The following is a 14,052-nucleotide window of genomic DNA, read 5'->3' on the forward strand; positions in this document are numbered from 1 at the left end:
ACACTGAGCTTGCTCAGAGCCTGCAAGGCAGCCCAGGCAGAAGTGACTGGTTTGGAGTGTGTGTGTGTGTGTGTGTGTTTGTGTTGGTCCTAGGGCTTGAACTCAAAGCTGGTGTGCTGTTGCTGAGTTTTTTCCTTCAAGGCAAGCTCTCTACCACTTGAGCCACAGCTACACTTCCAGCTTTTTGGTGGTTAATTGGAAATAAGAGCGTCAGGTATTTCCAGCCTGCCACTTTGAGCCACTGCTCCACTTAGGCCTTTGCTGTGATTAACTGGAAATAGAGTCTCGGGGACTTTCCTGCTTGGGCAACTCAATCCTCAGATCTTAGAGTAGCAGGGATCTAGGCGGGGAGGGGGGGGGGCAGGGCCCGGAGGTCATCTCGCGTTGATTCACCAGATGGAATTTCCTAAACAACACAGCATTCTCAAAGGCGTCAACTCCGGGCCCCGACGAGCTCCTCCTCCGCGCGTCCCGGGAGCCCGGTGAGCCGCTGGGGCCGGGGACGCGCAGGGAGCCGAGCTATATGGGGGGGGACCGTGGGACCGAGGCGCCCCTCCAGCGCCCCGCACCCGACGCCGCCAGCGCGAAGCCGCAGGGCAGAGCAGCAGCCAGTGTCAGGAAGGGGCGTGGTATGGAGGCGTGGCAGAGACGATGGGCGGAGCCTTTGGCCAGTTCCAGGCAAAGGGCGTGTCCGGGAAAAGGGGAGGGGAGTATGAGACAATTCTATTGGCTGGTGCAGGAGCAGGGGCGGGGCGGGGCGACCCCAGCGCAACCACCTCCAGGACCCAGGGCGCTGCAGGCTCGGCTCCCGAGCTGGCGTCCCTCTTTCAGGTGCAGCGTAGGCTCGGCCCCGGCCGGGACTTCTGGATCGCGCAGTGACCGCATGGTGAGTGATACTGGGGCTGAGCCTCCCGTTCACCCAGCCCGGGTCGCCAGGCAGGGGCTCTGGAGCCCGGCGCTGGCCCGCGGGCCGCCGCGCGCCCGTGTCCTCCGCTGCCAGCCTGGCGCGATGCGGGGCTGGCCCCTGGGACTGAGCGGGAGCCGCGCCCCGCGCCTCCTCCAGGGCACCGCGCGCATCTGAGCGGCAGGCGGGCTGCACCTGTGCCCCTGCGCCCCACCCGTCAGCCAGTCTCCCAGGAGGGCGGGGGGGGGGGCGGAGTTCCAACCTCTCCTGAGTAACTCTTTGATTTCAAATCCACGCCAAGGTAATAGCAGAAAGAGGGCTCAGCACTGTTTAAGGAGGGGTTTTCTTAGTCCAGACCCGTTAAAGAAAGGGGCATTTAGCCAGGGCGCCAGTGGCTCACGCCTATAATCTGAGCTATGCAAGAGATCTTAGGATCTTAGTTCGAAGCCAGCTCGGGCAGAAACATCCATGAGACTCTTATCTCTAATTAACCACCAGAAAACCGGAAGTGGAGCTGTGGCTCAAAGTGATAGAGTGCTAGCTAGCCTTGAGCAAAAGATCTCAGGGACAGCAGCAGACCCTGAGTCCAAATCCTACAACCAACAAAAAAAGCGGGGGAGACATTTATTTTTATTTGTGTGCCACTATTGGCACTTGAACTCAGGACTTAGGCATTCTTTAGCTTTTTCACTCAAGTCTGGCCCTCTACCACTTGAGCCACACCTCCACTTGTGGCCTTTTGGTGGTTAATTGGAGCTTAGAGTCTCAAGGACTTTTCTACTGGGCTGGCTTCTAAGTGCCACCCTCAGATCTCAATCTCTGGAGTAGCTAGGATTACAGGTGGGAGCCACTGGTGCCTGCCTGGCTAAGAAAGGGCTTTGAAATCTACCACTCCTCTCAGCAGGGGTGAGACTCCTACTTTGATAATCCCCATTTACACGTGAGAAACTGAGACTTAGTTACAGAATTGTCTACCTTTCATCCAGATCAGTCAGTGGTGAAGGTGGGCTTTAAACCCACTGCTGGCTGTCCCTCCAGACTTCCTGTGCTTCTCTTCTGGCTTTGAGCTCATCCCACTGACTGCCCTGTTACCCCTGTGCTCCTGACTTACTGCCCATGCCCCCATGTTCCCCACTGCTGAATGATACCTTAGTGTTTTCATAAGTCTGGCACAGCCCTGAGAGAGGGATCCACCCCTCAGCCAGTGCCAAACTAGCCAGAGCAGCTTGAAACGCTGGAAGGAGTGTCCTAGAAACCCCATCCCATGTGGGAATCAAAGGAGGTCCACAACAGATGAGAGCTGGGATTCTGTAAATTTACCCCAAACAGGTCAGACTCCAAAGTCAGATCATGTGGTAGAAGAAACCCTCGTTGCCTTTGCAGTAGTTTCATTAGTCACAGATCTAGGAATGTCAGTCAGGATTAGTTACCAAAAGCCACGAAAATCCTCAGGATACTGAGATCTGAGGATTGAGGTTTAAATCCAGCTTAGGTAGGAAAATCTGTGAGTCTCTTAGCTCTAATTAACCACCAAAAAGCAAGAAATGGTGCAGTGGCTCAAAGTGGTAGGGCACTAGCCTTGAGCACAAAAGCTCAGGGATAGCATCCAGGCCCTGAGTTCAAGCCCTGGATCTGGCACAAGAAGAAAGAGAGAGGAAGGGAGGGAGGAAGGAAGGAAGGAAGGAAGGAAAATGCCCCTCTGAAACCAGGAGACTCCCATGGCCAGAGCCTGAGGACAGAATCAAGATCTAGGATCCTTCTGGACTCTGGGCTACCTGGACTGTGGAAGATAAGAAGCATGAACAGAAGTTGTGTCACCCATATGTGTCCTTTGGTACAGACCCTGTGACTACAAAGCCTCTACGGGAAAGGGCACCTGACTGTGGGGTGTGCCAGAACCCCCTGGCCTGGGTCCCTGGGACCTGGGTCCAGGTTGAGCCCTGTCTGCCCCCTCTTGTAGTAGGTCCTGGGGGAGACCCTTTGTCCCCTCTGAATACCACATTTTTATTTCTAGAGCTGCATTGGCACCTTCCATCAAGGGCACACAGATCTCCCTGGGGCCCCACACCAAGGTCAACCCTAACTCATTCCAGAGGGGCTCAGGTCTGATTTGTCTCATACAATTCATAAAGGAATATAATTTTCCTGCTGCCTGTGGTGCATGCCTGTAATCCTTGCTACTCAGGAAGCTGAGGCTTAAGGATTAGGGTTTGAAGTCAGCCTGGGCAAGAAAGGCCATGAGACTCTTATCTCCAATTAACCAGGAGAAAGCTGCAAGTGGAGGTGTGGCTCAAGAGGTAGAGTACCAGTCTTGAGTGATCAAGCTTAGGGACAGCGCGTAGGCCTTGAGTTCAAGCTCCAGTACTGGCACCAAATAAATAAATAAATAAATAAGGAATGTAATTAATATAATTAGTTAACTAACAAGAAACCCAAGGTTGAGAAAGGAATGGGCCCAGTTCCCCTGTATATGCAGGGAATTCCAGAGCTGGGCACTGAGCCCAGAACCATGAAAAGGCTGAGGAGTTATCCTCTTACAAACTACACTGAAGAAAATATCTTAAAGTAGTTTGGTCTGTGTGTGTGTATATGTGTGCATGTGCACACGCATGCACATGTGTACTGGTCCTGAGTTTCTTTTGCTTCAGGCTAGTATTCTACCACTTGAGTCACAGCACACTTCAGATATTTTTGGTTAATTGGAAATAAGAGTCTCACAGACTTTCCAGGCTGCCTTCTAACCTCAGTCCTCCAATCTCAGTCTCCTGAGTAGCTGGGACTCCAGGCGTGAGCACAAGCACTCAGCTTAAAATAATTTTAAAGTAAAGTAGGAAGTGGCCCAAACTTCCTGAAGCTTCTGCAGTTCCCCATCTGTCTTAAGGGGAACTTGGAGCTGTCTGGTCACTTTTCTGTCCAGTCTTCTTCCCCAGGCTATGAGGCGGAGGGAGATTCTGAGTCCCTCCCCTGGATTGCCCCATGGCCCCTGGCCACAGTGCTGGGAAGAGCCCTGAAGACACTTGGCCAGCTGCTACTGTGTGTCTAGTTCACCCAAGGCCCAGGGGACCGCATAGAAGCTGACGTCACTTGCCAAGTTGAGGCAGAAGCAAATCTCACAGCTCCGTCCCACTCTGCCAGAGTTCTCTGCCATGGCTCTCTGTGTGACACATTTCAGCAGAGGTTGTCACCCTGGGATCTGGAGATGTGGAAATGGGCTCCTTCTCCCTCCTGTAGTGTTGAACACATCTAGTACATTCATGGACACACACCCAGGAAGCTCTCTGAGGTGAGAATGTACTTTTGCAAAAAACTCTAAAGGCTGGGCACACCTGTAATCCTACCTACTCCAGAGGCTGAGATCTGAGGACCCTGATAAGAGTCCATGGAATTCTTACCTCCAGTTAAGCAGCAAAAAGTCACAGGTGGAGGTGTTGCTCAAGTGGTAAGAGTGCTAGCATTAATTGAAAAAGCTAAGGGACAGAGCCCAAGCCCTTGAGTTCAAGTTCCAGTACTGGCACACTCACACACTCACACACACACACACACACACACACAAAGGACTCTAAAATATTTCCTGACCAATAAGGTTTGAGACATTCCCTTGGGTCCCAGAGCAGAGGCTGCCAGGCAGGAAGTGCTCCTAGTTTAGGACAGGAGACCCAAGGCCAGGAAGTGTGGTGGAAATTCAAGGAAAATCAAGGCTGGAGATTTCCATACAGATTTTTTTCTTTTGCCTGTGGCTGCTATGTCTTGAGACCAATATCTGGCAGAAACTAGACAATCCGGCTCCCAGGGATGTGGGGACAGTATTGCCTGTAGTCTAGGCACATAAGGAAGTTTGGAGACAATGGCCAGAGGTCTGAGGTCTTCAAAGGAATCAAAGATCAGGCACTTCAGAGCCAGGGGAACAGTGTCCTGGAAGCCTAGGATCAGAATGAGCTCAAAGAAAGAGTGACAGCTCTGGACACAGCAGAGGCAGGCGGGGAGTGGTCAGCCCAGGGTGAGGCCTGGGGTATAGGTGCCTGTGGCTCTGCACCTGGTTCCCCCAGCTGTCCAGCTTCCACTGCCCCAGCTGACAGCTGCTGGAGACTCCACAGAGACTCCTCAGGCTTTGCCTGGCAGGATCTATGGGGATGGGGCCTGAGCTGGGGAAGGGTGTGGTGCAGCTGGACAGAGGTGGGTGGTGGGAGGGGGAGGGAAAAGGAGAGGGTCACAGGTAGGGAATAGCAGGTAAAGTGAACAGCTGGGATCCCTTCCTGTGGTCCACACGCAAACAGTTGGCTTTCTCAGCACAAATGTGCTTGGAGGGTTAGCCTCTGCCTAGCCCCTTAAAGGCAGCTGACTTCTTCCCCGGCTGAGCTTCTGCCATTTGCTGGCTGACAGGTGTGGGGAGGGCCTTTCGCAAGTTCATTGGTGGCTGGGAACCACCAGTGTCTCACTCCTGTAATCCCAGCTACTCTGGACCAAGGTTCAAAGCCAGCCTAGTCAGGAAAGTCAGAGAGACTCTGATCTCCAATTAACCACCAGAAAAGCTGGAAGTGGGGCTGTGGCTCCAATGGTAGAGAGCCAGCCTTGAACAAAAATGCTAAAGGACAATGCCCAGGCTCTGAATTGAAGCCCCAGTACTGGCACATGCGTGCACACACACACAAACACATACATACATACATATGCACACACACACAAACACACGTTCCCTGTTTTCAGTGCCCAGTTGCTGCCCTGGATGTTATTTAGAAGCTGCAGCCAGGGCTGTGGAGGATGGAGGGCCTCGGGCCCCCCTTGGCAGTGTGCCATTGATGTGCATGTCCATCTTCTGTATCCAGTAGCCCTGCTGGAGAGTTCAGACTGTGTCTACCTTTCTTTTGCTTCTTGGATCTTTTCCTTCCTTCCTTTCTTCCTTCCTTTGTTCCTTCTTTCTTCCTTTCTTCCTTTCTCACCTGTTTTCCTTTTTTTCTTACTTCCTTTCCCCCCTTTTTTTGTGTGTTAGTACTGGGACTTGAACCCAGGGCTTGGGCACTGTCCCTTAGCTTTTTTGCTCAAGGCTGGTGCTCTACCACTTGATCCTTTTCTGGCTTTTTGCTGGTTAGTTGCAGAGAGGAGTCTCACAGACCTCCCTGTCTGGGCTGGCTTTGACTCTCAATTCTCAGATCTCAGCCTCCTGAGTAAGAAAGGGCCGCTGTAAGAGCAAAGAGTAGACAAATACATCATCCCATAATGAAAAACTTTCCATTCCGTTTCATGAAAACCAGATGATATTAAGGTGCTTTGCTCCTTTTACAATTGCCCTGTAGGAATCGAGCCCCAAGTGTGACCTGAAGAACTACATTGGCCTTCTTCTGCAATGGCCACAGAAAAGGAAGAGGGCCCAGGCCTGGAGCCTGGTGGCCTTTGTCCCTCCACAGCAGGCTGTGGTGTCACCCTCCCCTGTCCGTGCATGGCAGCTGCTGAAGTGATAAGGGAGAGCAGCTCAGTGGCTGTTGACCGGGGACAGGTAGCCCAGGCTGGCACATCACCTGGACCACTTCCCTTAGCACCGAGTCCTCCAGCCTGGGATGCAAGCCTGGGTCCTGGGAGGCTGGGAACAGACCAGTACAAAGAAGGCCGTGGGGGAGGGGGGCAGCCCATGGCCAGGCAGGCCTGTCCAGCTGCATCTGTCACTCTGATTGTCCGCCTGTGCCTGGGTGGCTGGCCAGCCCTGCCACATTCTCTTCCAGGTGCCTGCTTCCCCCCAAGAAACCCGAGCACACTGTGACTTAATTCATGATAGGACTGTGCTGTTTAAAGATGGGCACCAGTGACTCACGCCTTTAATCCTAGCTACTCCAGACGCTGAGATCTGAGGACCATAGTTGGGAGCCAGCCCAGACAGGAAAGTCTCTGAGATTTTTTTTTTTTTTTTTTTTTTGTCGGTCATGGGGCTTGAACTCTGGGCCTGGGCGCTGTCCCTCAGCTCTTCAGCTCAAGGTGAGCGCTCTATCACTTGAGCTACAGCGCCACTTCCGGTTTTCTAGTGGTTTATTGGAGATAGGAGTCTCACGGTCTTTCCTGCCCGGGCTGGCTTTGAACCGCGATCCTCAGATCTCAGCCTCCTGAGTAGCTAGGATTACAGGCGTGACCCACCAGCGCCCGGCTTCTCTGAGATTTTTTTAATTGTGAAAATACCATACAGAGGGGTTACAATTACATGGGCAAGATAATGAGTACATTTCTTATCAAATATTGTTGCCTCCTCCTTTGTTTCCCCTTCCCATCTCTTCCCATTACCCTCTCCCCTCCAAGTCTCTGAAATTCTTATCTCCAGTTATCCAACAGTAAAGCAGAATGTGGAATGTGGCTCAAGTGGTAGAGTGCCAGCCTTGAGTAAAAATAGCCCAGTGCAGTTCAAGCCCCAGAATTGCCCCCCCATGTCTCTCTTACACACACACACACACACACACACACACACACACACACACACACACACACACACACACACAATTATATTGTGCCTAATGGTGGTGGCTCACGCCTGTAAACCTAGCTACTTTGGAGACTGAGAGCTGAGGATCATGGTTCAAAGCCATCCAAGTGGTAGAGGCCTAGCCTTGAGCAAAAAAGCTCAAAGGCAACACAAGCTCCACAACTGACAAAAAGAAAAAGAAAAAGATGGTAATGTTTTAGTATAAGAGGTTGGTAACAGACTATCGGGGGAGCTGGGAGACAGTGCCCAAAGCACCCACAGATCAGTACTTGGGAGGAAATGTCCCGAATAGTGCACCACGGGCTTTTTTAGAAGGTGTGTTCTTCAGTCTCTCCCACTCAGCAAGGGTCTCTAGAACACCTCTCCGCTGCGAACTGCAGCTAGGGGGCGCTCTAGAATGAGTGAAAGTCAGCTTAGCAGGAGGACTGGCACAGGCCGCAGACCCAGTTTCCACACAAGAATTCTGTGAGTGATCTAGCAAAAGGGAAGTGGAGACAAAAGAGATCAAGGGACTCAGAGTGATCAAGAGATCAAGTGACTCATGCTGGTGATGGTGTCAGGGGACACAAATTAAATGTAGACTTCTCTCAAAGGAGAGGCTGCGCTAGGGGCCAAGTCCCCTCACCACCCCCAGCCTCCCAGTGTAGCTCCCGCTGGGCTGAGCAAGGTGGGGGAGCCTGGCCTTGTTTGCTGATCTCTCTCCCCTCCCTTGGGATGTCCCGGCCAAGCTTAGCTGTTTACCCCACAGTACCCATCTTCCCCTCTCTCCCTTCCCCTTTTGCCATCTGCAATCTGGGGCCTCTCATTTTTTTCCCCTCTGACTTCTCTGAGCAGCTGACATAATCCCGCTGGAGCACACAGTCAGTGTGTATAAGCAGGTGTGTGTGCTGTGTATGGGGGAAGGGGGACACTGCTGAAAACCATCTGGGGACATAGCTTTGCAAAAGGACCAACTGGTGCCCAGTGGGCGGGGCTTCCCACTAGCCTACCAAAGCAGCCCCTTTAATCTGCTTTGCATAAACAGTTGGGGGGGGGCAGGGGGGGGATGACTTGCCTATAATTCTAGCTACCAAGGAGACTGAGATCTGAGGATCAAGGCTGGAAGCCAGCTGGGCAGGAAAGTCCATGAGACTCTGATCTCCAGTAAGCTATTCAGAAAAGGCTGGAAGTGATGCTGTGGCTCAAGTGTAGAGCACTTGCTTCAGCACAAAAGCTTAAGGACAGTGCCCAGGCCCTGAATTCAAGCCCCAGCATTGGTTAAAAAAAAAATCCACAATGTGCAACCCATCTAACCCTTGGAGATCAATATCATTTTTTTTTCACCAGTCCTGGGGCTTGAACTCAGGGCCTGGGCACTGTCCCTAAGCTCTTGTGCTGAAGGCTAGTGCTCTACCACTTGAGCACAAAGGCACTTCTGGTTTTTTCTGGGGTTTTGTTTGTTTGTTGTTGTTGTTGTTTCTAATGTGGTACTGAGGAATCAAACCCAGGGCTTCATGCATGCTAGGCAAGCACTCTACCACTATGCCACATTCCTAGCCCAATATCCTTATTAGGCAGATGAGAAAATTAAGATTGATGAAACTGGGCAAATCAGGACATCCAGGTCTTAGCAGCCCAACTTATACACCAGCTTTTAGCAGCCCCACTTATACACTAGCACTTTAAGTAATATCTTCTGTTAATAAGTAACTGTTGCCTGACCTACACTGCTTTCCTTCTATAATCCTAGCAATTTAGGAGGCTGAGAACTGTGGATCAAGAATGAGATCTAGCCTGTGAAAGTAAAGTCTGTGAAACTCTTACCTCCAATTAACGAGCAAAAGAAAGAAATAAGAGAGAAAGGGAGAAAGAAAGAAAGAGAAAGAGAGAGAGAAAGAGAGAAAGAAAAGTAATAATGGAAGTGGAGCTGTGTCTCAACTGGTAGAGTGCTAGCCTTGATTGAAAAAGCCAAGCGGGAGTTCAAGCCCCAGTACTGGCACAGAAAAAAAAGAAAATTTATACTTGTAGATGTTCCTACTACATAGACCAAAATGGGAACATTTACTTCAAACTGTAGGAGAACGAAAGTCTTGTCACCTAGTCAGGTCATGAGGCTGAGTCATGAACCAGAGCCCCAGTAACTCATCTTGCAAGTGTGTTTCACCTGCCTATAGTCTATGTCTGAATATATTTCAACGTTAAATTTATTTAAATTTAAGCATTAGATTTATTTCAATTTAAGTGTATTTATTACATATAAATGTAAATATATTTAAATATCAAATGTAAATTTAAAATATTTAAATATGAATGTGAAGTGTAGCTGCTGTTTTAAGAATTGTTTCTGTGTTAGGTTAAGTTGATTCTGTTGCTACAACAAATCCATGAAATACGTCCACTTATCATAAAAGAGATTTATTTATTTCATGTGTGTGTGAGAAAGAGAGAGATGGGGGGTGGTACTGGAGCTTGAACTTAAGGCCCTGTGCTCTGGTTTGGCTTTTTTAAGGTTGGTACACTAACACTTGAGCCACACCTCCACAACCCAGCTTTTTGGAGGTTAGGTGGAGTTGAGTCTCATGGATTTTCCTGCCTAGGCTGGCTTTGAACTTCCATTCTTAGATCTCAGCCTCCTGAGTAGCTAGGATTACAGGTGTGAGCCACCATTCCCAATACAAATATTCTGTGGGCTGCCTAGGACTCTGACCCACGCAGTTACTCAAGACCCAACCTGACCCTGTAGCAATTGCACCAGTTAGAACACCTCCTTGATCCTCCTGGGTTGACCTGCACACCAATTCTTACATATTCTGTGACCCAGCCCACCCTCCTCCCCCAGCAAGTACCTGTCACATGGGCTCACAGGGGACAGGCAGCCTGGAGGACACTGATCACAGTCATTCCATGGGTCTTTGTGTCTATTCCAGAGACATCTAGCTTTAACCAGTGAAATATAACTCATAAATACTCAAACTTGTGGCTTCCTGTGAAATACCAGAGCTGTGCTTCTGACCCCCCACAACCAGGGTCCCTCTACTGAGTCACTCCTCAGCCCCAGACAGTATTATGTTTTGTATTTTGGTTGTACATACACAACTCTGGAAGAGCTGAATTATGAGACTCTCTCATAGATGTGTGTGTATATATATATATATATATATATATGTACGTGTGTACGTATATGTTTATATTTATTTCAAGCAAACATTCTATAATCTCAAATTCTTAGGGGTTGAGTCTTTTTACATCAGAGCAAACCTGAAGGTCTAGCACTTCTCTTTGAGGGAATGTTTGCTAAAAACCCTCAGGGATCCAGGTACTGATAGTTTACACCTGTAATCCTAGCTACTCAGGAGGCTGAGATTTGTGGATCTGAGTCTCAAAGCCAGCTTAGGAAGGAAAGTTTGTGAGACTCTTATCTCCAGTTAACCACAAAAAAGCCACAAGGAGAGCTATGGCTCAAGTGGTGGAGTGCTAGCCTTGAGCACAAAAGCTAAGGGACAGCGCCCAGGCCCCAAGTTCAGACCCACTACCTGCGCGCGCGCGCGCGCGCGCGCGCGCACACACACACACACACACACACACACACACACACACACACACACACACACACACACACACACACACACACACACACACACAATTCAATCATACCCCTGAGATTCTTTCTTGTCTTTGTTCAGTCATCAAACAGTTATTTACAGGGTCCTACCATGTCTCAGGCTGTGCTGTGCGAGGTGCTGGACACAGGCAGTCAAAGGACAGGGCCTCGAGGTAGGCTTGGGAGTCAGGAGGAGGCTCCATGGCAGAGGCGTGCTGCCCCCTGCTGGCTGGGCTGTGCTCCCGCAGGAACGCATTTGCTTGTGTGTGGCGGCGGTCCTGGGGCTTGAATGCAGGGCCTGGTGCACCAGGCTAGTGCCCTACTGCTTGAGCCACAGCTCCACTTCGAGCTTTTTAATTTTGGGGGGTTAATTGGAGATAAGTCTCATGGACTTTTCTATATGGGCTGGCTTCAAACCACATTCCTCAGATTTCAGCCTCTTGAGTAGCTAGGATTATAGGCGTGAGCCACCAGCATCTGTGAGTACTCTGCTTTGACATACTCCAAGAACAAGAAGCTTTGTGCATACATGGGTGGCCGGGTGTGCCAGGCTGGAGCGCATACTGGAGTTCATAAATGGGGTGACCTCTGTTGGGGTAGGTAGTACCTCCCACTGCTATCCATCCCATCAGCAAATGGCAGCCCTTCTAATATTCAGCTTTACTTTCTGAAGAATCCGTTACCTGAAGTCTACTTTAGTCTGGAAATAAGTAGAATCTTCTGGAAATAAACAATCACTAAGTTTTTAAATTGCACCCCTCCTCAAAATGGTAGTCACTCTTATTTATGGTTTTACTTTTTATGGATTCTGTTACCTGAGGTCAGCTGTAGTCTGGAAATAGTTAAGTGGAATATTCTGGAAATAAACAATGCTAAGCTTTAAGTGGCAGGCATGAGTGGCATGATGAAATCTGTCGGCCCACTTCTTCCTGCCTGGGTGTGAGTCACCCTGTGCCATGTCCAGCGTCCCCCTGCTTAGCAGTGGGGTTGACAGCCTGGGGACACTGTCCTGTAGCTTTTTTCATTCAAGGCTGGTGCTGTACCACTTGAGCCACATCTGCACTTCTGGCTCTTGGCTGGTTAATTGGAGATCAGAAACTCAGGGATTTTCTTGCCCTGGTTAACTTTGAACAGCGATCTTCAGATCTCAGCCCCCTGAATAGCTAGGATTACAGGCAGAGCCAATGAAAATTCCTGACTTAATAGGATGTTTTTTAGGATCTACACAATTTCACAGAGATGAAGGGACAAGTGTGGAAAGGGTGACCATGATCAAGATGTATTGTTCTCTTAATCTCACTTGTAGAACTGAAACCCCTTTGTAGAACGACTTGAAAAATAATGATTCATAAGACTATCAAACACCAGATGCACTGTACTCATAATCTGAGTTGTTGAACGGAAAACTGAAACCCCTTTGTATAACTACTTACAATGAAAATGTAAGAGCCGGGAACTGGTGGCTCACACCTAGCTAGCTATTCAGGAGGCTGAGCTTTGGAGTACCATGGTTCAAAGCCAACCAAGGCAGAAAAGTCAGTGGGACTCTTCATCCTCAATTAACCACCAAAAAGCTGGACATAGGAGCTGTGGCTTATGCAGTAGAGTACCAACCTTGAACACAAAACCAAAGTGAATGAGGGGCCCTGGGTTCAAGCCTCAGCACACACACACACACACACACACACACACACACACACTCACACACTCACACACACACACACACACAGTGCCCATCATGGGAAGGGAGTACATGGTTTGAATGTGCTGAGGATTGTGTAAAATGTTCCAAAGTGATCAGGGAGACCTCATATTGAGTCCTCCAGCGCAGCCACCTGCACATGGACAGATGTCAGGCCACGGCATTCCCCTCCAAGTCAGTGCTGGGAACTGTACTCACTGACTCCATGCTCCCAGCAGGTGACCTCCAGGTCTGCAGAGAGAAGCTAAAGATGAAGGAAGATGGTTCACCCAGCTCTCAGGTGCCCATCAGTGACAACAAGCACATCCTCAAGTAAGTCTGGGTGTGCAGGGAAGATGGCGCCCATCCTCCACATGGCTCCTCCCCACATGGTCCATGGGCAGTGGGAGCTTGGGTTCTGTTGTATGTATGTGTTCTATGCATGTGATAATGTACCTTGGGTCAGGGGTAGGATTTCCTGTGGTTCTTCAGGGTGTGGGCGTCAGCCTCCCCTCCTTGGACCCACAAAAGCAGGACAGAACAGGGCCCAGAGTGCGCTGCGGTGGCAGTGTTTAATGTCATTTCTTTAAAGACTAGAATGACCCAACCAAGCTACTCCTGAGGATCCTGGTTCAAAACCAACCTAGGCAGGAAAATTGGTGAGATTCTTATCTCCAATGAACCAGCAGTGCCGGTGTTGTTGAAGTGGTAGAGTGTAAGCGTTGAGTAGAAAAAGCCAAATAAGAGCATGAGTAAAAAAGTGAAGGGAAACTGCGTGCCAGAGGCTCAGGCCTATAGTCCTAGCTACTCAGGAGGCTGAGATCTGAGCATCACCATTCAAAGCCAGCCCAGGCAGGAAAGTCTGTGAGACTATTATTTCCAATAAACCACTAGAAAACCAGAAGTGGTGCTGTGGCTCAAGCACTAGAGCACTCGTCTTGAGCTCAAGAGCTGAGGGACAGCACCCAGGCCCAGAGTTCAAGCCCCACGATCGACAAAAAAAAAGTGAAGGTATAGTGGGAAGGTATAGCACCAAGGTCCTGAGTTCAAGCCCCAGAAAACACACACACACACACACACACACACACACACACACACACACAGATTAGAACAATCCCAGCATTCCACTGTTTAAAATGAACTAAAAAAACAAAAAGCACAAAACTGGTTGTGAGCTTCTCTAGTTTTGTTTTGTTTCATTGCTTGTACCTGAGGCTTTATTGGGTACAAGCCTGTAGCTATTGCTTTACTGCTTGAGCCATGCATCTAATCCAGCATTTTTTGTGCCAGTCTTGGAGCTTGAACTCAGGGCCTGGGCACTGTCCCTGAGCTTTTTCCCTCAAAGCTAGTGATCTATTATTCAAAACACAGCTCCACTTGCAGCTTTTGGGTTCATTTTTTTCTGCCGAGTCTAGCTTTGAACCATG

At 49.7% G+C, this 14,052-nt stretch overlaps 1 protein-coding gene across 5 annotated transcripts in view; it reads left to right on the forward strand.

Moving 5' to 3' along the window:
- The first annotated feature begins 411 nt into the window (after nucleotides 1-411).
- Rassf4 (Ras association domain family member 4) overlaps nucleotides 412-14,052 on the forward strand; it is a 33,566-nt gene continuing 19,925 nt past the window's right edge. For 2 of the 5 annotated variants that reach the window (XM_070020861.1, XM_070020856.1), the window contains exons 1-2: nucleotides 776-886; nucleotides 12,865-12,958. In XM_070020861.1, coding sequence (XP_069876962.1) covers nucleotides 12,897-12,958 — 62 coding nt within the window. In that variant the 5' untranslated portion in view covers nucleotides 776-886; nucleotides 12,865-12,896. Of the gene's footprint in view, nucleotides 483-775; nucleotides 887-12,861; nucleotides 12,959-14,052 lie in introns of those variants that run through there. The other 3 variants (XM_070020859.1, XM_070020860.1, XM_070020858.1) reach the window with 3 other exon arrangements.

This window comes from Dipodomys merriami, unplaced genomic scaffold (genome assembly GCF_024711535.1).
Source record: "Dipodomys merriami isolate MVZ:Mamm:240054 unplaced genomic scaffold, mDipMer1.0.p SCAF_14, whole genome shotgun sequence".
Lineage (NCBI taxonomy): Eukaryota > Metazoa > Chordata > Mammalia > Rodentia > Heteromyidae > Dipodomys > Dipodomys merriami.